Source organism: Pieris brassicae, chromosome 4, assembly GCF_905147105.1.
Source record: "Pieris brassicae chromosome 4, ilPieBrab1.1, whole genome shotgun sequence".
NCBI classification, from domain to species: domain Eukaryota; kingdom Metazoa; phylum Arthropoda; class Insecta; order Lepidoptera; family Pieridae; genus Pieris; species Pieris brassicae.
In genome coordinates, this window is record NC_059668.1 from 12,540,508 (window position 1) to 12,565,152 (window position 24,645).

Genomic DNA, 24,645 nt, shown 5'->3' on the forward strand with positions numbered 1-24,645 from the left:
GTCACTTAGTCGCAGCTACCCTATTTATATTATTATCACGTGTCACTATCCACCACCTGTGACTCGGTAGTTAGCCAGGCTCGCCCCTACTATCATGATGATTTCTCCATCTAATTCTCCTCAACGTTAAATAATTTTAATAAAACCAAAATTAAATTCTTGCCACATACTTTTAATGCCATCAATCTTACGTCTATATTATAAACATATTTACAATCATTAGTTACAAAAGATCACAGAGCGTTGAATTTATAAGTGAAATACTTTATACTTTAAAAAGGTATTATAGGTTAATAAAAAAAATAGTAAATATTTACTAACATTACACTAAATTACATCAGAGCTGGTACTAAAGCTGGCTTCATATACACACATTAATATTAACGTTAACAGTTGAGTTCGCAAAACACGCTCCAAAATACATCCCAGTTAGATTTACATAGGTAACTAAGTTCATAAAATCTGTGGAATGTGGAATCTTAACAAGAAAACGCATTAACTAGAATCTATAAATATATAATAAATAACAAACACGATCATTGCCACTAATCATTTATGAAAAAACTTTGTTTTCAAATAAACTAGAAAGAACCTTATCTAATGTTAAGATATACCGTCGCCCATAGACACTCATTGCCAGAGGGCTCTCGAGAGCATTGTTGGCCTTTTAAGAATTGGTTTGCTCTTTTCTTGAAGGATCCTAAATCGAATTGGTTCCAAAACTGGACTTGAAAAACGGCCAGTTGCGAAACGACGGATGCAACGTGACGCACTAATCTCGGAGTGGCGGTTTTGGGCAAAACAATAATTGTTTATAAGTGCACAGAAGCAAGTTTAATAAATATATTAATCATGGTACGATGTTTCATCATTGTTTTGCCAGGAACTAATCCACAAATTATTTCTTAAATAAGCAAACTTTCATAAAGAAAAACTTAACTTGAAATTAGCTTAATATTCATCTTTGTTAAATAAAAGAGGGTAGTTTTAAAACGACATTACTTTTGTTGTTGTGACGTCACTTTACATGTTTTATACTTAAATCAAATTAGAATAGTCGACTTTGGGCCATGTTGTAAGGTACTTTTAGGCTAACCAACTTTTTTTGTTTTTTTCGAAAACCGTGCTTTTTAATGGACATTTGACAGATTGACGGTCCTTTTATTATTTGAGTTACAATGTACACGGCTGTCTAGGTCCAATATTATTTAAAATATAAAGTAATTAGATTATAATTCTACTAAAATATTATGCATACATTACAAGGAACTGATGTAAAGTGACATCACAGCGACAGTACACCAAGAATTATTATATAAACTAGACAACAAAATAATATCTAGATCCCAGAGCCAAAACTAATTCCCTAACATTTAGTAACTAAATTCGATAATATATATAATCATATTACGATGTAAACTCTATATAACGACCTTAAAGTGACAGTTGTTATGTGGAAAGAAACGTTATTTTATATGGAGTTTGACTGAAGTCAATTGTCATTCTGTGAAGTGGTCAACTCTGTGACAAAAATAGACAGATCAGTTATTTACTTACAACAAGTAAAAGGTTAAATGACTATAGGTATGTCTGTGCACGTACGCTATATTGTCAAAACTGTTTCGGTAAAGTTAACAAAATAGTACAATTACACATTAACGACACATTATAAACTTGTAATTTCAATCTTTATGAAGTATTTGCGTCTTTATTCATTCAGGTGTATTTCACAATGCACAAAACGATATATCGAATCTACCGTCTTGAGAATTCTATGGAATCCAAACGTCTTTGTAAAACATGCTTCTGTGGCTGGAGGAAGATCATGTGAATCATAATCGAATTGGACAAAGGCGTCAAATATTCATTTACCCTTAAATCTTTAAAACCCTCTTTTATACATACGCAGAATTGTGAGAATGTAAAACCACAGACGATGTTTCATTCGATTGTGATTGGTCAAACGCATCTCTAGTCCAAGTAGTCTATCGTCTGTGACTTACAATCACACATCTACGATAATCAACTGTCAAGTTTCGTTTCCCATATCTAACTAACGGATAGTTCTTCATATTGTTTATGAGATGAGAAAATATACACAAAACTAATTGATTTATAAAAATATAAATCAGTCCAATTGCAGTTTTGCCTAGTACTCGTTTATCTTTTCATCAGAGCGTAAACACAATGTGACAGAAAGAGACAAAAGAGCACTTGGGTTATGAAAGTATTGACTTTAATGAACGGATTACCTATATTCGTTAGTTGAATTTAAGAACATAACATACTAATTACTTATAATCTACCGATTTAATCAGAACAAATAAATATTCAGTCTTGTGAAGATTTATGAAATTCCTTTCATGTTTAATCAGTGAAGTGTGTGTTAAGTGCCGGTCTCAATGGTCTAATGAAGGCGTCCAACATATCTTAGACCTAAAAAAATCATACCAGGCGCAGAACGCTGATCGACGACTTGTTATTATAGATCAAAAAAAATTCAAAAAATGTATATAGACCTTTTTAGAATACAAGGCAAATACAAACGGGCAGGACGATCATCTGAGGTTAAGTGATGCCGCCCATAGCAATGAGGGTATGGAACCCTCAAAGCCAGAGGAGAGGAGTTTGAGAGTGTTTGACCGGCCTCTTAACACTTACAAGGTCTGTAAGGGCATTATCAAAAAATATGATTCATATATAACGCTAGCGTAGCATAAATAAAAATACACTTTCAATGTTAATAAAAATTAAAATTCTATAAATCAAATAACTGTATAACAGTAAAATTAAAACTCAATACATCAGTATATCTTAATTTAACTGAAAAACAATTATTAATTGGCATTTCTACACAGTTATTACAAATTTTGTCGTAAATATTCCCGTTAACATATTTTTAATTAAGCCCAAAATCAAACCAACTAAAAGGAACCTCATCTTCAAATAAATAAAGCGTTATAACCGCTCTGTACAAGCTAGACTAGAGTAATGTCGCAGACAAAAGTCATTTTATTATTATTTAGGTATTCAACGGACACCGTGAGACTAATAAAATTTAAAGAATTAAAAAATAAATCAATGGCGCTACAACCTTTTTAGGTCTGGACCTCTGATTTCTATATCTATGATAATTTGACAATCTAATAGGCAAGTAGGTGATCTGCCTCTTTTAGGTCACACACACCGTCTCACGATGTTTTCCTTCAACGTTCGAGCGATTGTTAAATGCGAACATAGAAAGTGTATTGAAAGGGGGGTGGGGTGAAAGTCGCACGCTGATTCCACTAGGCCAACAGTCATCTTATTCTTCTTCATCTTTAACTGATTGTCCTGTGACAATTGTAGGGATGCAGCGATGAAATTCTGGTTACAACTTCTTGGAGGTTAAAAGTCAAAATATTTCAGACTAAATTTTAAATCTATGTCGATCGCGAATAATAATAATAAAATCACTCGTGTCTGCGACTGTACTAAATAATCAATGCGACAATTTTTCCTTACAAACTATAAGGAGCTCACTTAAGTGCGAGAATTTGCTTGACGCCTCTTGAAGCATGTTTCTGAAATATTTTTTTTATTATTCGATTTGTTTTTCAACAAATTAAAATGAATTACTGACAGCAGACTTACTGACATTTTTATGACGAAAAAATTAATTTATGTTTTTTTTGTACAACGCATAAAATAAATAAAGGTTGTTTCTATATGATTATTATTTATGATAGGTTGGGGAAAAAGTTTCTCCGCATTTTTTAAGAAAATTCATATGTTTTAATATAGTTTATTTACATTTAAATAAAGTATGTAGGTACCATTTTGTTCGACAACTTTTTGCTATCTTGTAGGTAGGTACATGATCCCATTGCTATATAAATTTTGGGACTTCTGATCAAAATACCGCGACAATTGGTTTTGGCAGTCCTCTCGTGATGTTAACCTGACACTGCGTAAATAATTCTGAAGAGACCGAAACAGGTGGAAATCTGAAGGACTATACGGCGGATGCATTAACACCTCCCAGCCAAGCTCTCATAAGTTTTGCTGAGTGGCTAAAGATGTGTGAGGTCTAGCGTTATTCGCGGCTTGCGTTGCATTTGTAACGTTTCAATAGTAAAATTTAAAAATGTATCGAATTTCTTAATTAGATTCACTCATCTTCACAGTACGATAATAAATAAAAATCACACATTTTCCTAATTTGAATTTGGAATTATCTTCTTTAAACTTTTAATGATACACAAACCAGCCAGTTAGAAATAGTAAAGCCAAAGACATTTTATTACAAGTTCATACATACTGTAATGCGAAAAGACTTTTTCCCCAACCTAATATATAGTCCGACTTAATAGACTTTCTACTACCACAAGATCGATATCTACGCGAGGAATTTCTATTTATATGTTAGGATACATCTGTAGGGATCCTCATATATTTAGTTATCGAGTGCGGCTTGCTAATAAATATACTATACAGACTCCTGACATTAATTACATATAAATTTAAATACACAGTCCAAGCTGTACAATAATAATGCAATATATGAATTAGTGAATTATGTATTAAATACCTGTATTTATTGCAGAATATCCTTAGTTGATTCCTGGATATAGTTTTGTCTAAACTAAGCGTACTTAACGACTCGCTCAACGACTTCTCGAGTTCACTCAACGCGTCCTCTTTCATATTAATGCTTTCTTCCGCAGATAATACACTAAAACAAACATATATTTATTCACTTATGAATAAAAAAATATAAAGTTTTATTTATTTATATTATTTTTAAATACTGTGTTGAGTTTTGTCTACAAATAAATAAATAAATTTATATAAAAAATCCCAGTCTAATTATTTTTTTAGGTTTTTTCGTAATTAAAAAATTGCCTACATTGATGATATAATGCTCGCTCCCCCCCCCCCCCACCATTAATGAAATACAACTTTACTTAGATTTTTTATACAAAACTGGACAGACGTTTGGCCACAATCCCACCTGATGTTAAGTGAGATGGGGCCTGCGAGTGCCCAGGAGAGGCACAGGCTGCAGGCTTAAATGAACCCATATTAAACTGTCTTGCAAAGGAGTTCCACGCCTATGCTGTTACAGGAAACGACGAACCATATCATGCAGTGCGGCATCTGGGGATGTCAACAGCGAAGGCGTGAAACTCCAGCGTAGATGAGCGTTGTTTAAATATATTATTGTAAATAAACATGATTTAGTGATTCAAAAAATTGCATTGACGGCATGGGCCAAAATCAGGTAGCGAAAACAAACCTAAGCCCATTGGTCGATGACCAGAAGGCCAGCTTTGAAGACCGCTGTTCATCCACACAGTCGAAATGGTTCTGACGCAACTGAAGGCCTGATTTGAGGGGAAATGGGACAAAACAGTGCTGGAAAATTCTCGTTTCAGAGGCCAAGCAGAGTGAGAACTTAATATACTATCTTACCGTTGTATATCTCTCGCAATGGCGTTAATATTTGTGGAAAATATATTCCACTTAACGCTAAGTGATTGTAGACATTCGTTTGCCGGCATTTTGTCCTCTAAACTGTGAGCGATGTCGGCCGACGTCGCTAGCTTAGCACTGAAACATTGGCATATTTAATAAATAGAAGTATAATATGAAGGATACGGACAAAACTGTGTATGCGCTTTTGAGTCATAAAATATATCTTGTGTGATATTAAAGTTTGGATTCTTTCTGTTATAACTCTTATAACTCTTTGTGTTGAGGACTTTGGACAATGCCCTCAAATTAGGCGTCCATTTATTGATATTATTCAATTAACAATATCTTCATGTGGTTAATATTAGCACGTTGGTAATAAATGAAAATAATGACAGAGGACTCGCAAGTGCGTTACCGGCCTTTTAAGAGTTGGCACGATCCTTTCTTGAAGGAGTAGTGTGGTTAAGTCGTATTGGTATTTCCGTATGTATTTTTTATTAATACTCTAGTTAGTTAATTAATTAATTATTTTTTAACGTAAAACATATTTTATAATTACTTTTTTAGACTTTACAGCCTTCATACGAATAATTCTTCAAAAAATTTGACAAGACAAAATAGATTTTCTACTCACCAATAACTAGAGCAAACAGTCCATAGACACTCGAAAGTGTCTACAACAGAGTCCGTGTTGTCTTCCGTCTCGCTCGCACAGTCGCGCGACAGTTGCTCCACGCAGGTTTTTGCTAACTCCATGTATTCAGGTATTATCTGACATCGCTTAGCGATGTCTAGACACAATTCTTTAAATGTTGAAACTTCAGATTGGGTAATTGTTTTTGCATCTGAAAATATAATGATTTCTCATAAAAGCGCTCAAGTGAAGACTTGATACCTACGATTCGAGAAACCCGTTTTCAGGACCGTTTATACACCTTCGATGAAGGAACATTCAAGAGTAACCTATCACGTCTTCTATCATATTCTTGTCCCTACCACGGTTGATTTGAAGCCATTAATAACAAAAATATATAATAACGACAACTATGATGATAGTAATAAATCTATTACAATTAATGAAATTATGTAATAATCTTAGTAGTAATAAGGTAAAATGAAATAATTGTTTTGTTGTATTCATGCCTATGTTGATAACAAACTTTTGTTAAGCTATATCTATCTATTTAACTTTATTTAACCAATTTCTGTAAAGTTGCCTACAGTAGATCATTTTTCGAAAAATAGGGTCATAAAGAAGTTTCACTTATTACGTGTGTACATTAGTACACGCACACATTTTTTTTGAACCCAGACTGAACATTCTAGAACGCCGTACAAGGACGGAACGAAGTGCGAGAGAGATAAAAAGTATGTACCTTCTAGAATAGGGCAATAATGATAGAACATCACTGCTTAGAAATTTTTCGAATATCGTTAAAGATTATTCCCTTTTCGAAGAGATAAAAGTGCTAATAGTGAAGACAAGTGATAAAGTACTGTGTGTAGTGCGTGTAATTGAAGAAATTAGTGACAGCATTTTGTCCATTTATTAGAGTTTTTTTAGCAGAATAAAGTTCCTTGTTGGTTAGTTTAAAACAAACGGCGAAAAAGATTTTCGGCGTGTCCTTACAGCAATGTAAGCATGGGACTTCCAATGCTAAGGCAGTGCGTTCGAACCCCGGTTGTGTACCAATGGATTTTTAACTATGTACAATATACATTGAATCATTTTCTTTAATTAACCAAAAAATATTAAAACAAAAACATGTCACTCACTCTTATTCTGCAAAGTCGAAAGCGTGCTTTTCAATTCAGTAATAAGGGGTTCGATTCTCGGAAAGACCTCGTTAAATACAGCAATCCAATGTTTGAGAAGGCATTGTAGAACATCGTCTAATGTCCACGGAGGCGCTTTTATTATCACATATTGCCACAGATTGTCATATTTCGCTCGCATTTCGCTCTGAAAATATTTTTAACCTATTACGCGTGTTGTCGTGGTTCTATTTGTGACCTTAAATAATAATAAGCTGTAATGGAGCGTTTTAAAAGAGCGTACCAATACTTAAAACGCCGGTAACGCACCCGCGAGCCCTTTGGTATTGAGAGTGTCCATGGGCGGCGGTATCACTTAACTTCAGGGGAGCTTTCTGCCCGTTTAGCCCCTGTTCTAGAAAAAAAAGCGTCGATGTTTGAAGCGGTTCCGATTTATACGCGCAATTTAATTAAAAATATTCTATGTAGTATATATTGATCTTAGTATATAAGTTCGACGTTCGACGTCCTGGTTGACAGAAAAACTGTATACAGTTTGTTGATTTATTTATTAACACTTCGTTACACGTACAGAAATATAATACAATTGACATGATTAAATAAAAAGGTGGACAACTGGCGGCCATATCGCTTTCGAGCGATCTTATCCAGGCAACCACTATGAAAAAAAAATAAGGTAAGCTTAAGAAGTGCAAAAATACATAAGACATATTTAGACAAAACTAATAGGACAAATAAAAACAATTAAAGCATATAAACAGTGAACAAGACAATAAAAAAGGACACACGTAAAAGAAAGAGTGCACATGAAGCACGATTTCAGATCAGTCAGTACGAAAGTTATGGATACGGTGTGTACAGTAGAGATTTAGAGAGCTAAGCGAATAGGTAGGATGGTATTTCCAGGATATAGTTTTCGTAAGAGCGTTATAACTATGGGCTCCTAGATGGAATTTTAGGATTGAACAGAATGGAATATAGAAGATGGAGAACATGAGCATCACGCTGCTGAATAATAGATAATGGATACAGAAATTTTGAAGACGGTCCAGCTAATAAGCCGCTAAAAAAAGCAATTTCTAGTTTAGATCGTAAGAGTAAGAATCAGAAATCGGCGTAATCTACTAATGGCAAGAGAGACAGTGCCAGTGAGGGTTTAGTGCTAATGTTTATGTTTCCACCAAACTATTGTAGACTTCTTTTTTCTGATTACATTAAATAGAATACAATAAATAAATAAATGCATTTTGAAATCAGTAACCCTAAACCCTATCATAGCGTCAACATATGTTAGAAAGAGACAGATAAAACGGTGATTATCATAGAAACTATATATTTGGTATATTGGTTTCATACATATGTTAAGGTTAGAAAGATTGCTAGAGGCTAATAAAAAATTACAAAAAAATTGTGTACAAAATAACACTTAAAATTATGTAATTCTGTCAAACGCGATAAAAAATTCCGTTTGACTTGAAGAAATTTTTGTATTACTATTTCTTTCACTTATATATCTTATCGTATCGTATCCCATAAAAATAAGAACAAAGTCTAAAAATCTAGTCAATATTTTCATTGTCTATCATATTACATGCAAAATAATCATTGTAGTGTGAACAAAAGCTACTAGATGGAGCTAGTTTTTTTACGGAACTTTCCTCAACAAAAGTGAGGTATTGGAGCCTGTGTGTGTAACATAAGTATTAAAAGACTTAATTTTATGAATAATGTAGTTAAAGAATTAACAGACTAAGATATCCAAAAAATCGAATTGATAATCTGTGGAATTGCACAATTTTAACTGTACTCATCTCTCTTTTCACCACAGGGTAAACCCAATTTGACAGAAGAGTTTTAAAGAGTTATATTTATGAAGTGCTCATACCTCTAATATATTAGCTAGTAGCGGGTACACAATCTCACTGGCATGAACAAAACTTGCATACAACTCATCTGAGGCCGGCTGAGGTTTGTTCTCCAACATATCCTTTAGCGAATCAATTCCTATATATTCAACTGAATTTATATCAGCCTTATTGCATAGGTTTTTATCATTTGATATGAGAAGCTGAAATATTAAGGTATAATCTGAAATATTTTAAATCACAAATAAAACTTAACTTGACAGATTGCATTCCATTTTATAAGTAGTCTGTGCAGACAGAGAGAACCCTCATAGTTGAGGTCAGTAATGCAATGCTAAATTACTTTTTTATATGACAACACCGTCATTATAGCTTATATAAAAATACATATATTTTTTTAAATAAATGAACATCATAATATTGTATTATAGTAGTTAACAACATGTCATGGTAGTACACTTTTTGCACAGACCTTAGTACTAGCGCAAACCAAAAACAAACTTATCAATAGACTAATGAAATTAATTTACAAATAATTTCAAAACAAAAGCCTATGTTAATTTAGTTGTAAGTGTATAATGGTTAGTGTATAACACAACTCACCACATTCTTATTACGTTCCACTTGCTGTAAGGCACAGTTTAATATTTCATCATCAGGCATTTCACATGGATAAATATGGCAATTCGCATCTCTAAGTGATTGACCTGTAACATAGGTTTACATACCTATGTTACAGTACATACATATGCTACATATATGTAAATAATAAAAAATGTGTAAAAAATTGATTATTAGAGGTTTTGAAATAAAAATATTTAAAAGCTAGTAGGTACAATAAAGTTAAAGAAATATATTTTTAGAAGTTATTAATATTTATAAATAAGTTAAGAAATTTGATTATACTAATTTTTTTATTTAATATTTGCACTAATATTAACTGGTACTAATCTAAATCTAATTAGATGTGTGTGATTTTAAATTACCTTTGATCCTAGTATTAACTGGCAGGGACTTATACAAGTAATCCATGGCTGCTCTCGCTCGTTTGGACAAAGAACTGTTACCATTATTATTATCCTTTAGGCGATCTAACTCATTTATCACCCGCCAAGGAACCAATAGATTCGGCTGTTCACTATAACCTGGAAGGTTGTTATTTATTATACATCCATAAATTCATATAATTAACACTCTTAAGTTAATCGTTTATTAAAATCTGTTAATATAATGTTGTAACTGTAATGTTACATTTAATTAAATTTCTCATTAATTTTTAACTACATTATTTTGATTCAATCAATATTCTTTTTGTTTTTTAAATTAAAAAAATAGTAACATGAAAATCATATTATTGCCCTCCATATAAATCCATCCAATGCATTTCTTCAAAGACTACAAGTTTTGAGACAAGATGCATTGTACTAGCTATATAAATAATATTAATATAATACATACCTCTTAAGTGTGAATTTAGTACATTTTTAATGATATCCAAGTGATGTATAAATATATTTGTGTCAATAACAAGTACGATATCTTTATCATTTTTGTCTCTCTGTGGATTTATATGTGTCTCTTTTGGCTGAAATGAAAAAGTTTTTAATATAAAAAATATAAAGAATGCTTTCAAAAATAGTAACAATTTTGCTACTAATAAAAAAAAATTAAAACTTTTGCATATATTTTCCCATTTTGCTTAATAATTCCCATTTTTATCTAATGCCTTCAGTTCAATAGTATCATTTAATATATAAAAGTAGGCAGGTCTCAATATTATTATTATTGAACAAATAGGAAATAACTTTTACAAAATAAAAATAAACATATACTTTCACACTCAACTACCATTAGGGGAATTTTAATTTTAAGCTGATATAAGAGGTAAAGTGATAATACATTAAAAAAGTTCTATTGTTAAAATACCTACCTCCCGAAAATCCTCAACTTCCATTGCTTCAGAATGTGACCTTTCTAACTCTTGGCTATTTAATGAGGTACTCGTTCCTATTTCCTTTGAAATACTGTTAGAATCTTTTGGAGTATTTATTTTGTAACCTAATTTTAATTTGATAGCAGATACTAATTTACTTGCTTCTGAAAACTGTGGTGGTGTTGCCGGGTGCTTAGAAAATGGATATTCTGGTGTTTGATTACAAATGCCCTTCTCAATATCAGCAAATGTATCTTTCTGCTTATCATTATTACAGAATTTTTCAGGCAAATGTGCTTTCATAGAAGATATTATTTTATTTGCTGTGAAAAACTGGGATGGTGAAGGAATAGAGTGTATGTTGTCGTGGGTTGGCGATTGGTTTGCCTTATCATTAGGGCTTTTCTCTGTGGCTTTTGTTGGATCATTTGAGCTTCTTCTTTTCAGAGAGTAGCCACTTTCTTCCTCCTGAACTTCTTTATTTAGCTTTGCATTTAGATTTTCAAGTCTTGTGCTTGCTATATTTTTAGCCAATTTTTTCTTACCTTTTTTGTTTTGGTATGATGTTGAAGGCTGATGCTTGTTGTGTGTTGATTTTAAGGGTGTCTTAGGAGTATGTGAACTTTGGTCATTTTCAAGTGTATGAGTCTCTTTCTTTTGAACAGAATTATATTTTTTACGATCTGATTGTTCTAAAATCAATGTATTAATTAATACACCTAATCCTATATTTTTCCTATGCAACTAAATTAGGAAATATATTTAAATGTTTTACCTATTTACACTCCCTGACTTAGGAATTCAGCTAAATATTTATGATTTGCTTTATTTCTACAACAAAATAGTCGACAATATATAAATAAAATAAAGCAAAAACATCTCTTTTACCTGGCCTTTGCTTTTTATTCACTGAAGACCCTTCAATGCCATCACTTTTTCTTTTGTTCCCTCTTCGTACAACTTCGTCTGATCGATTTCTTTCCAATTTTTGATGTTCTCTTTTTCCCACTTTTTTATCTTTATGATCTGTTGGCTATTAACCCGTAGATATTAATTTTTAGAAAATCCTGCAGTGAAACCCAAAAAAGTTATTAGGAAAACATACCTGTGGTTGCGTCCATAGGGATTTTCCAGTTTTTTTGTTAAAATAGTACTTCCTTCCAGGATTTGACTTGGAAGTACATAAAACCCAACCATCTGGAAGCTTTTCCTCGTCAGGTTTTTTAGAACTCATGCCGAGAAAATAGAAAACTATTTCAATTTCCTTATTTAATTTATTTGGGTTTCTTGTTTGGTAAAATTGACAATTTTATTTCGATGTAACAATTGTTTTGACTTTGACAATAATCGTAAGCTCAGTCTGAATTTCATAATTATCAAATGACTGTATGTCAGTATAGTTCTACCGGAATCTCATGCAATACTAGGGAAATTCGATTTAATGATCTTGATACTGTTTAATTTCTATTTATTAAGATGTAATATGTTTATGTACATATTTTGTTTTTAACAAAATACAATTAAGAAATTCCACTAAAATCGCTAGTAGGTAACATACCTCCACACTTAAGTTAATTAAGCAAGGCAAATAAGTGCAGTACGACTTGCTATGTTAATGGGATAATCAAATTTACAACATAATAACAAGTGTTTTTGAACAATGCTGGTCTTAAACATCAACAATACGCTAAATGGTAATACAAGCAAGTGAATCATAATTTTAACGTTTGCACATTGATAGTTTTTGGACAATATAATAACCTTAATTATAGGTTCAGCATAGTTTCGAGTTTTTGTTCAACGCGGTGACACGTGCGTTTACTCTCCACTATTGTCGTTTAGCTTAGTGTTGCAGAGCGTGGTTCCAATCTGCGATTGTTTTTTTTTATTGTTACCCGATATAAAATTGCAGTGGTCATCAAAGTATTACGCTAGCAGTCATATAGGGCTATAAAAACAAAGGATTTTTGTGCTGTCATATCTGCAAGTTAAAATACGATCTAGAATGTGCAGTCTCCCGCAAAAGCTTTGCTGAGATGGTAGCAAGACCCATTGTGGTCATCCCGAATGCTCTAGGAAATGGACTAATGTTAGCAATGCAATCACGTAATTACTAACTTGAGAAAATTCCGATGGAAGCGTTATAACACGAGCTCAAAACTATCACACACCCCTTTCTTAGCTATCAGAACTTGTAGTCACCATGTGTCACTGAAGATAAATTGCTAGATATTTTACAACGGACAATTTGAGGCTATAAAGTAAATTTAAAAAACGATAATGAAAGGTTAAAGTCTAATGTGACTGACCTAACAAACCATGTAAGTTCCATTGAACTTCATGTACGAGATTGATTAGTAAGAATCTTTCAATATGTGTAGTATATCTGCCTCCTCCTGTAAAGATTGGGACTTTGACATACTTTTTCGACAACATTGACAGAGCTTTAAACTTAAATCATTATTCTTGGTATCTGAGTTCTACAAAATTCTTAACACTACTGTTAATTTGTTCCTAAAACAACCAACATGAAATCTCAATATCAGGTCTGGTTCAGTTCCTCCTTAACAAAATTACGTACTAGTCTTTATTCATATCGTGGTGGTAGTCAGCAGATACACTTGTTGACGTGTACACCGGACAACAATTTGGTACAAAGCCACTTTATCCACCAGTGCTTACAATGAAATTAAAATGAATACATTGTATAAGAATTTGAAACAGTTTCATAATGTTGGAATTTCATTCCAAATCGTTTAGAATTCTTTTACTTTATTCCCAAGCAACTGTAAATTAAATCTATCCAAATTGTCTTCTTCCCCCTCTCCTCTTTTTACCAGGCTTGGAAAACACAATCATTCGATGTGCCCTTGGCTACGTTTCACCGTATAGTAGAACTAGACAATTAAGTACCGAAGATAAAATAAAATAAAAGTATCAAAACCACTCAGTCCAACTTACCGGTCAACCCTACCACGCGATTTATAATAAACGATTGAGTTTGATTAAAACCTTATTCTTACCTTAATTTTACGATAAACATTTAAAATAATATTTCTCACTTGAGATCAAAGTGGCTTTCGACATTTTCACAAAAAACAATAAATTTCAAGAAGATAATCACAGAATTTCAGCAGCGTACTTTGACATGACGGCTGACACTTGATATGATTGCCATATGAAAATCTCTTTTTTTTTTGTTTTATGCCATGAGATTCAGGTAGCTGGTAGACCATAGTCGGAAGTAACGAATCAGCTGTTGAGTGTTGACTTGTCTTGAATATTTTGAAGACAGATTTTCGTGTGGATTTTCATCATTTGGTCAATAATAACCTGGACTTTATACATATTAAATTGTATATTAAACAATGGTAATATTAGAAAATAAATAAACTCAAATAACCAATTAAACCTCTTACAATGGAAAAAGCTTTGAAGATTGTTAAGACGTTAAGAAATAATTGGAAAAAGTCTGTTTTTGGTGCAATTTTAGTCTATTATGGTGCTGCAACTGCTAAAGAAAAATACGAGTAAGTATTTAAGTAAAAAATTAACACACCTATTCCACGTAGTATTATACGCTCTTATTTTCCTTAGAACAAAAAATATTAATAACCATCAATGTTATATCGATTAATTAACCTACAGGATTAACATATTAATGCGCGCGGCATGTAAGGAAGCAGTGAAGTATGGCGATGCCATGATTGAATATGATAGAAACCCAACACTAATAACAGTTGTTCTTAACCCAGTTGCTAATAAGAGAAAAGCTAAAAAAGACTTTGAAAAGTATTGTGAGCCAATACTTCATCTTGCTGGTTTACAAGTAGATGTTAAAGTAACAACTTCTGAGGGCCATGCAAAGGAAATTGTTGAGAACTTAAAGGGTACCGAGGCCATAATTGTAGCTGGGGGAGATGGCACACTTTCTGAAACTGTAACAGGTAACATTTATTTTAGATAGATCTGTAAACTAAGGAAATCTTGGGAGTTTAAAGTAAGAAGTGTCATTTTAGTTTTTCATGGTATCTGATTTCAAAGGATGATGCACATAGTACTTTTAATATAATGTTATTTAACTGCCAAAAAATAAACCTATTCTTTATCCACCTATGCACTAATCTGCCATAATTTAAAAATAATAAATACATGTCTCTGACATTTGTATATTTTTAGGACTGCTACGCCGAAATGATGATGCTAACCGCTTTCCTCTTGGTATTTTACCTTTGGGATCAACTAATAGCCTTGGGAATACATTGTTTCCTGGAGGCAAAGGTGTTGAAAAAGTCAAGCAGCTCATTGAAGCTTGTATGGCAATAGTTCAAGGACAGACACTTTTGAAGGATGCTATGAAAATTGAGCCTTTAGCAAATGAGGAAGAAACTCCAAGTAGGCCAATTTATGCCATGACATCCATAGACTGGGGAGCATTTAGGGATATCCAAGCAAAAAGAGATAAATATTGGTTGTATGGTCCATTACGTGAATATGCATCTTACATTTTCAATGGTTACAAGGATTCTATTACATGGATTTGCAATGGAGTTATGACATACACTCCTCCATGTTCTGGGTGTGGTAATTGTATATCAAAAAAACCTGAATTGAAAAGAAAGTGGTCATTCTTTATGCCAAGCACCCAAGCCACTACTGATACTGATAAAATGAAAATTTTAAACCCAGAGTGTGCATCAACAAAGGAACTGTGCTTTAAGACAAGTGAAATGAAAATCAGGCCAAAACTTAGTGGGGGTTTACCTGCTCTACGTGTGGAATTGGGAAGAAATAAATATTCATATACAGAGTTTGTTTCTGAAGGATGGCGGAGGATTAAAGGTGATAGTAAAATTGAAGAAGTTGTACAAGCACGAACAATTCTTTTACAACCACACAATACAAAACCAAATGAGGTGTTTGAGATAGACAAAGAAGAATTTGATGTTAAGCCTATGAAAGTGACTATATTACCAAATATGATAAAAATGTTCTGTAAAAGTGAAAAATTAGATAAATAAAATTGTTTGTTGTGAAATTAATTTTTTTTTTAATTTAAATATTGTGTACTGCAAAATTATTATTTTATTTAAACACAGTAACACTAACAGCAATTGTAAGTAGACAGATATGTTTAACAAAATGGCATAAATATTACTAAGCTGAATTTAGAATAGGTTGTACAGATATAAAAATAAATATTCTACATTGTCTTATTGGCTTAAATAGGTTTTGCACACACATTTCAAAACCAATTGATTATTATTATAAACCAAAACCATATATTATGAAGAAGTAACTTAAAAATGATTGGGCTATTTTTATCCTGGTACTATGCAGACAAAATTACGGTTATTATAGTGACCTAGTTTTGAGTGAAAATAAAAACATCAAAAACAGTAATTTTTTTATTAAATCATTTATAAATAACATTAAGATAAGATTAGATGTATATAATATATTTTAAGAAACAATATTCTTACAAAATAAAAACCGTTATTAAAACAAAATCCAGCTTCTTATACTTAACATTAAATATGCTGTCTTGTATATTCCCAAATAAATATAGCAGCTGTGACGTGCACATTGAGTGACCGTAGTACGCCGCGTTGAGGTACTTCTACACATACATCCATATGAGGTAATAAGTCACACGGTATACCTGACTTCTCGTTGCTGAAAGTAAATATATCATTAATTAAATAAGGCATTTATGGATCCTTCTTGTCCTTTGATTTTCTTATTTGGTGATTACGTCAACAGTAATTATTTACTTTTATACACATCATATTAGCCATACATTGTCTATATTTGACGGAATATAGAGGATTCCTATAAAAAAATTAATACGTTTATGTACTATTATTTTTGAGATCTTTGCTTACTATTGCCGACTAGAGACAGTAAGGGGAGGGGGGGTTGGATATATAAATTGCAGTTAGTCTGGTTACGTAATACTTCATAGTGACATGAGCAATGTCTGTAAAGTTTCATAATAATGACTTTATTAAAGAGAATTGTACACAAAACGCGATTTCCTAAAATATTAGGAGTTTTTCTGGCTGTATTGAGGGTGATATATTACATACATAATAATCGTGATCTGATCATGATATGAACATAAGTTTAATATAGCACATCACGCAACTATAACGCGATATACAATAACTTGAGTTCGATTCCCGCCTAAAAGATAGTTGCATCGGTTTAAATAACCTATCCAGAAATTTAACAATCAAATTAACTTAAACATAAGTCTTCTCTTTAAGGCTATGTTACTAAATATATTAGTTACGAATACAGCTATAAAATAGAGAAAGTGAAAACACACTTTTGCGTAAGTCAAAAAATCCGACCAAAGACCGAAAGATTAATTGGATATGGTACAAAATACAAACCCTAATAAAAGTAGAGTTTTCTTTGGAAACTTGAATCCCTGCAGACTTGTGCTATTGGATGTTTGTTCAGCGGCGACAATGGCGTAACCTTCAGCCTTTTTCAAGGCCAGATAATCTTTTAGCGGTTGCCCAGGTCGTACTTCTATCACATTGACCCACCTCTCAGCTGATACACTGTAAATTAATTTCGATTTCTAGAAGCATCTGTAGTGGAGTGGATTTCAAATGTATGTGGAGATTGTAGTGTGTAATTGCTCTTCTGATCTTGTAATGTACATATGACAGAATAAATCGAGACGTTGAAGAGCAAAGATGTCTATTATTTACTTCGACACTTCACTTTATTAATTCACTATTTTAAAGTTTATATAGAATTTATTACTTGCAGTACCTTAAGTTATAAGTACCTTTGTCAAATAGAAAGATACTAACTTCTTTATTATAAGTGATATAATTTCTTTTCTTTTCTTTTATAGAACATGAGTGATACCGCCCATGGACACTCAATGCCAGGGTGCTCGCGAGGCGATGTCGGCCTTTGAACAATTGGTACCCTCCTACGTTGGATCCGGCAATGCACCCACTAAAATGGGTATCTTTGGGCTGCGACGACTAACCTTTTAGGGCGTCCCGTAGGCACGTTTAACCCCTATGCTATGAAAAAATCTAAGTATGCTACTATGACTTAAGAAACAATTAAACTGACCGAGAAATTATCATTTTTATATACTTTTATTAATGTTTTATAAGTGCCGTTGTAAAGCCTTAGATTTCTGAATTTCTATTTCAACATCATTTGTAAATCGAATAGGCGAGTAGGTGACCAGAGTTCTGAGCCACGCCATCGACTTTTTGGGTCTTGGCAGGCCGGTTTCCTCACGATGTTTTCCGTATGATCGAACCTTAAATGCGGAGTGCCAACCAACGACCTCAGGGATGAAAGTCGCACACAGTAGCCATTAGGCCTGTGTGCACTGCACAAAATAATTTAATAAAATTTAATACCTGAGTCCCTGAAACTGTTTGTCCTGTAAATGTCTCAGGCTATCAATGACGTATGTGTTCACGGCGAATATTTCGCTCGTTCGCGCCATACCGCCCAAATTTGGCAACTTATCAATCAATGATGCCACTACTATCAACTCAGTTTTGTTTATCTGTAATATATATTTATCGTTAAATTATGTAAAATAGTTATTTTGTGTGTTTCGTTAGTAACAAATGTTTATTTTATTTAAAAGTCGTTATTTTCTGCTCAAAACTTCCTAGAGAATTATTTCGCTACTGTATCTAAATAAGTTTTGGAGATACGGAAGTCATATTTCTACCACATTTACCACAGAGTGTTCAAAGGACTTAGGGTACTTCGATATAAGACCGTACCAATTACTCCGGTCCGGTTTCTGTATCCGATAAACCAGCCGTATATAGAAATCGTAGTTTAGTTTCAATTGGTCTAACAGTAATTTCCTATTTCTTGACTTGGCTTATAAGACCCGTGTTTTGTATAGTAAACAGTATTTAAATAAGCTATCATCTAAAATATGCAGAGGTGATGCGAAGTTGGAGAAACTGATCGTGGTAACACAAAAGGCAAAAGATCACGAGGCCGTTGACCAACTAGATGAATCGATCAAGTGAAAGACTCATCGTCCTCAAAGCTGTACACTGTCATAAGAGACACGCTGGACCGAAACCGGTGGAAACAGATAGTCCGGTCCAAACGCTTTCTTGCTGACATGAGCTGCCGATTAATCTAAACAATCACTTACCGGCGTATCTAAATCAACACCAACGTCACACATATTCTTCCACGGTATATATTTCTTTTGAATTACACTCGTTGCATTCATTTCTACGTTCTTCACCTCCGTCGTTATTGTATTGAACTTTTTTAGTTCACTCACACCCAAAACTGTCGCGGCGTAATTTTCATCAATCTTTTCGTTCACTCTTTCATTATGAGCGCTGTAGTAGATTGCACAAGGTGTCAAATCTTTAATTATATCGAATTCGTGTACAAAGTAATCGTGCGTAAGTCTCTCCAGACTCTTTTCTTTTAATTTCAACGCTTCAGCCAACGTCTTGTTAACTACAATTACGGCTTGTTCGTAGCCTGTGATATTGAATGATTTAAGATCTATTTTTGATAAAAGGTATTGTGCGTGCAAACGTATGCTGTATGTTGGTCCCATAGTGTTTTCTAATAGATAATCTAGTACTAATTTGAGCTCTTCATTGCTTTTTGATGTCTTTATATACCAGTAGATAATCATAAACTGTGACGTTATGGGTACTGAATTGGTTTGTAAAAGTTGTATAGTGTTCGCTACGTTGATTTCCTAAAAAATATTTAAGTCCTTATGTTCTGAAGTTTCATTTCAATATTGTTAAATATATCCTCAATTTAATAAATATTTATACTTAAGTATTCATCACCTTATAACTAAAACTTCATAAACAAATAAACCCGTTTAAAAAAAACTAAAAAAATCGGTATGGAATTCACTTTTAAGTTTGTTATGGGAGCTGGAAAACCTGACACAGGAATTTTTAACTGGGTTCCTATATTTTATAATACATTGTTTATAATGAATAAAAAAAATATTTTATTTTGTATACTTATATCAGTAATAAATACCTTATAATAAGTACCAAGAGCTATACACCACTCTAAGTACAAACGTGTTGAAGCTTGATGAGGAATCCGGCCCAAGAACTCAACACACCATTCAAAAATATCTATATCCTTGTTACTGCTAAGAATAAATAGTAAATGTTGTAAACCCGCGTGCAATATTCTATGTAAAGTAGAATTTCTATGATATCTCTGTTTATTTTTGAAAAGATCGTCAATTTTTTTCATAATAATATGCGAAATTATGTTTAAAGTTTCCTTATTTTGTATCTTTCCCAACACCTCAAGTGTTTTGTATTCAATATGAAATGTTGTAAACACGCCATCTCTGAAAACGAAATAATATGTATAATGCGCTTGTGGTTCCAATAAATATATCTGATATACTTTCCACAACTGAGCGTTCTAAGGCAGTTTTTGCCGCGCACCACCACTATGTGGAACCAGCTGCCCACTGAAGTATTTCCAAACCAATTCGACTTCCTTCGAAGTCCTTCAAGAAAAGAGCGTACCAAGGCCGGCAACGCACTTGCGAGCCTTCTGGCAATGGGAGTGTACATGGGCGGCGGTATCGCTTCACATCAGGTGAGCCTCTTGCCCGTTTGCCTGCTATTACATAAAAAAAAATATATATAAACTAGAAGAGAGAGAGACCAAAAAATGAAAAAATGAAACATCGGTGCAAGTTGTGGAAGCAATTAAATTATGGTAAACATCTATTAAAATAATTCCCCAACAGTGTTGGAGTTTGTAAGTATTGGCAGGCAAAACTTTTCACATGTGAATTGAAATTTTTTCAATATCGGAATGTTTATCCCTTACATCCAGAGCCCAGTCCCCTCAAATACAACCGCCTAACAAACGGTTTCTCAGAAACTGAGACATAATAAAAAATAATGAGAACTATGTGGTTTAAAGTAAGGTGACCAACTATTTTCTGTTCGAAAAGAGTACACTTTGCAAGTATTTTATAGGTGAAAAAAAAAGAAAAGCATATTATGTATCTATCTCTTTTTACAAATGTAATTGTGACGTTAGAAAAAGAGGTCTATAGTATGTAAGCAATATGCGCGCGTAAAATTCAAATAACAATCAAAATAATTTATAAATATTTAATTGATAAAATTGAAATAATCTAATCTAAAAAAATGTTTTAAAAATACAAGAGTACGATTTGAGAAAAAAGAGTACAAAACTCAGTAAATGAGTATAGTTGGTACACCTTAAGTAATGAAGAAAAACTTACTTTGGGCTTAAGTTATATTCCTTTGATATTTCAACTAGGAGGTTATCTGTAATTCTGAAACAAAAGGATTTAAAAAAAATCTTATGGAATGGAAAACCTGTAAAATATAATAAATAATACATGTCTTTTATCTCCTCAAAGAAAATCTAATAAGACAGACTTTTCAACAAGTACCAAAAAGTCAAAAACAGACAGATTCTAATGATACATATTAACACCACTCACAGCTCAGCATTATTACCGTAGTGCATAAAAAGCATTTAATTCAAATTTGACACGATATTTATATATATTACCTAATATCTCTTCTAGGAACTGCAACAGCCAACAATATATCGCCAAATACATAAACCATGTGACCATATGTCAACACATAATTCTTCTCAAGTGCTTCTACCAAATAATATAAAGGCATATTTTTGACCATTGCATATTCAATAATTTTATTACAATATGCAATTACTTCATTATTATATGATGGTTGCTTAAGTAGAGCCTCATTTGTTATTAACTGAACAAAGCCTTCAATACAATTTGAATATTCCTTATTTGTTTTTATAGCTTCAATTTCATTCCAAAGTTTTCTTAAAAATTGTGAAAGTTTAAACTGTTTGCACTCTAATATTTCCTCACTTTTTATATTCATTATATTTAATATCCATCTAAGACAGTCACAATCACCAGATTCTAAAGCATTATTCATAAAATCAATAATATCGGTAACATTTTCTATTGTATAATACTTGGCTATAACATATAAGACTTCTGATGCTTTAGAATTATAAAGATTCCTTAACTTCCCGTTTCCCATGTTAGTGTTAATTTTATTAACATTGCTTAAAATTCTTATTATATTAGATGCAGAAATTTGTAATTCATATTTTTTATTTGAACGGCATATTATATTTAGTAAATAGACACTTGTTATATTCCTTCTAATATCAGCACCATCTTTAAGTATTGTAATTGCTTTTTCATTTATATTGATGTGTGTTTGTTGGCAGTGTAAATTGTATAAGTCTTGATAAATATCAAGCATCAACAAAATATCTTCAGGCTCATTATTTGTTTCACTTAGAATAACATCAACAAAATCAATAAGCACTTGACTATTATCAATGAGAAGGCTTTTAATACATGGATTAGAAAATGAACCTTCATTCACTTTTCTCAACAAAACCATCAAAAATATTGCATCTGCTATGCATTCAAACTTATTGTAACCATTTTTAATATTCAAAAGCATTTCATTAAGGATTTCTAGAAACTTCTTTAAATCTGCTGCATGTCCTATTAAATATAAAAGAATAAAATCTATGTTAAAATATGATTGTTTTAATTCTTTAAAAAATATGTTCATTTCTGAAACGTTTAATTTATCTTTGATAAGATGGTAAAGGGCATTATCTTGTTTGTTAAATATAAGTTGATCATTTCTAATGTATGATGTGTCCTCGCAGTTTTCAAAATTACAAAGATATGGATTAATAAGATTAAACAAATGTAGAATATTTTTCCAATGTAGATCTTTACCGCAATTTCCAATTACAGATGATAAATTTATATAGAATGCTTTTCTTATAATCACATTATTGCAGGGCACTTTTAATAAATCATACATACATTTATAAAACTCATTGCTATCTATTTGCATTCCTACATCTTGTTTTTTTGCCATTATGGTGCTCAAATGGTAGAGTGGTATTGGTGACCATTTTATACAAGGAATATTTTTTAAAACAATTGTAAAAAAAATACTATTTCTTATTTGCTCTTCAAACTTCTGTTTAATAGAAGCACCAACCTCTTCATGGTCAAAAATATTCATGTCATTAAATGATTCCAACAAAATTATTGCTTCAGAGTCACCTGTTACACTATTTTCTAGTCTATGTAAAATACATGTTGTTTTAACTTCCAAATTGTCATGTTGTAAACCTATATTAAAAGCACAATTAACCCAACATTTTTCAAGACCTTTTAATAAAGAAAACAAATGCAGTGATGGTAGCACTATGTTACTCTGCTTCTCTTCTAAACTGTCAATTAAAATAAAGAAGTTTTCCCAATCATCTCTTAATTGTTCTTTCTTCACAGATACCCAATCACATGTAACACTTGGTGACTTAATTTTAATGTTCTTTTTGCTTGCTAATAAGCAATCTACAGCTCTTTTAAGAAGGTAAATGGCTAGTTTTCTATGTGTAGAAAGTTTGGAACTTAAACCACAAAGACTAATTTCCCAAAATTCATTTTGAGAAATAATATTAGATTCAAGAAATATAAATCCACACTCATTTGGCAAAGGTAGATAGTAATCTGCTAAAGCACATAGAATATTAAGTGATATAAGACAGTCACTGGTTAATTTTTTAATACAGCTCCATACTCTGTCCAATATATTATAGCCCAAGACTCCATCAAAGAGTCTCTTTACTGTTTTAGTAAGAAAATGCTTTTTTAGGGGTTCATTTTGACCTACAACTATATTTTCTAAGGGCACATCCAAAAATGGCAAAGACAGTTTCTTGCCCATTCTTATAACAGCTTCAAGAACACTATCACACAACTTTAAGGTCGTTAACAATGCTGAATGTGTTTCATCACAGTCTATGTGTTGTTTTTCAAAAGATATACTTAATAGTTGTTGCAATAAGTGTTCAGATTTAAAAACAATTGTACTTGGACTTAAACAGAGGACTACACTTACGATTTCACTAATGATATCAACATGTTTTTCATCTACTTGTTCTATTAATTTTCCGATAAATTGAAATTCTGGACCGTTTTCGCATTCTTCAGCTTCTTTAACGTTTAATAAATGTTTATAATTTAGCATGTGCATTACATTAGATAAATGTTGATATGTGAAAGTCTGTCGACCCATAACAGATTCAAGACGAGAGTTTATCAGTTCTTCGTCCAAATCTAATACATCCATAAAAGACAACAAATCACTTTCCTTCATTTTTATTTTTTTAATTTAAAATGAAATAGGTCAATACTACTAAACTGTTCACGTTTATATGTTAATACATAGCATAGCATAATTGCTATCAGGCAATTTTTATTGCATATGTTAATGTTATAGTTATTTTGGCTTTTAATGTTTAATAACTTTTTTTATTCATTGTAATTTAGCTAGAAGCACATTTTTATACAAAGCCGTAACACGTTTAAAGTTAAAACAGTAAAGTGTAAACAGTCTCATTTTATTAGTTTATTATCTATAGGAAACAGACCGACACTCGTCAGTTCTACCTTGTGTAGCATGATAACTGATTGACAATTGATAATAGACACAACCTCTTGATAAGCATACAAGACCGTGC

General features: G+C 32.2%; 3 protein-coding genes across 5 annotated transcripts; 1 reads left to right on the plus strand and 2 right to left on the minus strand.

Moving 5' to 3' along the window:
- Positions 1-132: 132 nt before the first annotated feature.
- On the minus strand, positions 133-12,330 carry LOC123708496 (transcriptional protein SWT1). The gene is made up of 12 exons (XM_045659241.1): positions 12,137-12,330; positions 11,920-12,064; positions 11,029-11,723; positions 10,557-10,683; positions 10,085-10,243; positions 9,702-9,805; positions 9,119-9,301; positions 7,234-7,420; positions 6,092-6,302; positions 5,455-5,592; positions 4,571-4,714; positions 133-3,563 (listed from the first exon to the last, which is right to left on the minus strand). Exons 1-12 carry the CDS (start codon positions 12,263-12,265, stop codon positions 3,482-3,484), a joined length of 2,304 nt encoding a protein of 767 aa, XP_045515197.1. The 5' UTR covers positions 12,266-12,330; the 3' UTR covers positions 133-3,481.
- A 1,902-nt stretch (positions 12,331-14,232) lies between these two features.
- Positions 14,233-16,067, plus strand: LOC123708920 (acylglycerol kinase, mitochondrial). Its single transcript, XM_045659934.1, has 3 exons — positions 14,233-14,561; positions 14,680-14,978; positions 15,211-16,067. The coding sequence occupies exons 1-3, from the start codon at positions 14,452-14,454 to the stop codon at positions 16,050-16,052; spliced, it is 1,251 nt and encodes a 416-aa protein (XP_045515890.1). The 5' UTR covers positions 14,233-14,451; the 3' UTR covers positions 16,053-16,067.
- A 375-nt stretch (positions 16,068-16,442) lies between these two features.
- Positions 16,443-24,489, minus strand: LOC123708405 (probable methyltransferase TARBP1). Of its 3 annotated transcripts, none has more exons than XM_045659083.1 (7): positions 21,610-24,489; positions 21,314-21,367; positions 20,071-20,395; positions 19,202-19,771; positions 18,435-18,586; positions 17,430-17,603; positions 16,443-16,707 (listed from the first exon to the last, which is right to left on the minus strand). In XM_045659083.1, the coding sequence occupies exons 1-7, from the start codon at positions 24,279-24,281 to the stop codon at positions 16,563-16,565; spliced, it is 4,092 nt and encodes a 1,363-aa protein (XP_045515039.1). In that variant the 5' UTR covers positions 24,282-24,489; the 3' UTR covers positions 16,443-16,562. The 3 variants fall into 3 exon arrangements, with proteins under 3 accessions (XP_045515039.1, XP_045515041.1, XP_045515040.1); XM_045659085.1 differs by having other exon boundaries at positions 16,450-16,707; positions 24,024-24,158; XM_045659084.1 differs by lacking the exons at positions 16,443-16,707; positions 17,430-17,603 and adding an exon at positions 17,632-18,083.
- Between the last annotated feature and the right edge of the window lie 156 nt (positions 24,490-24,645).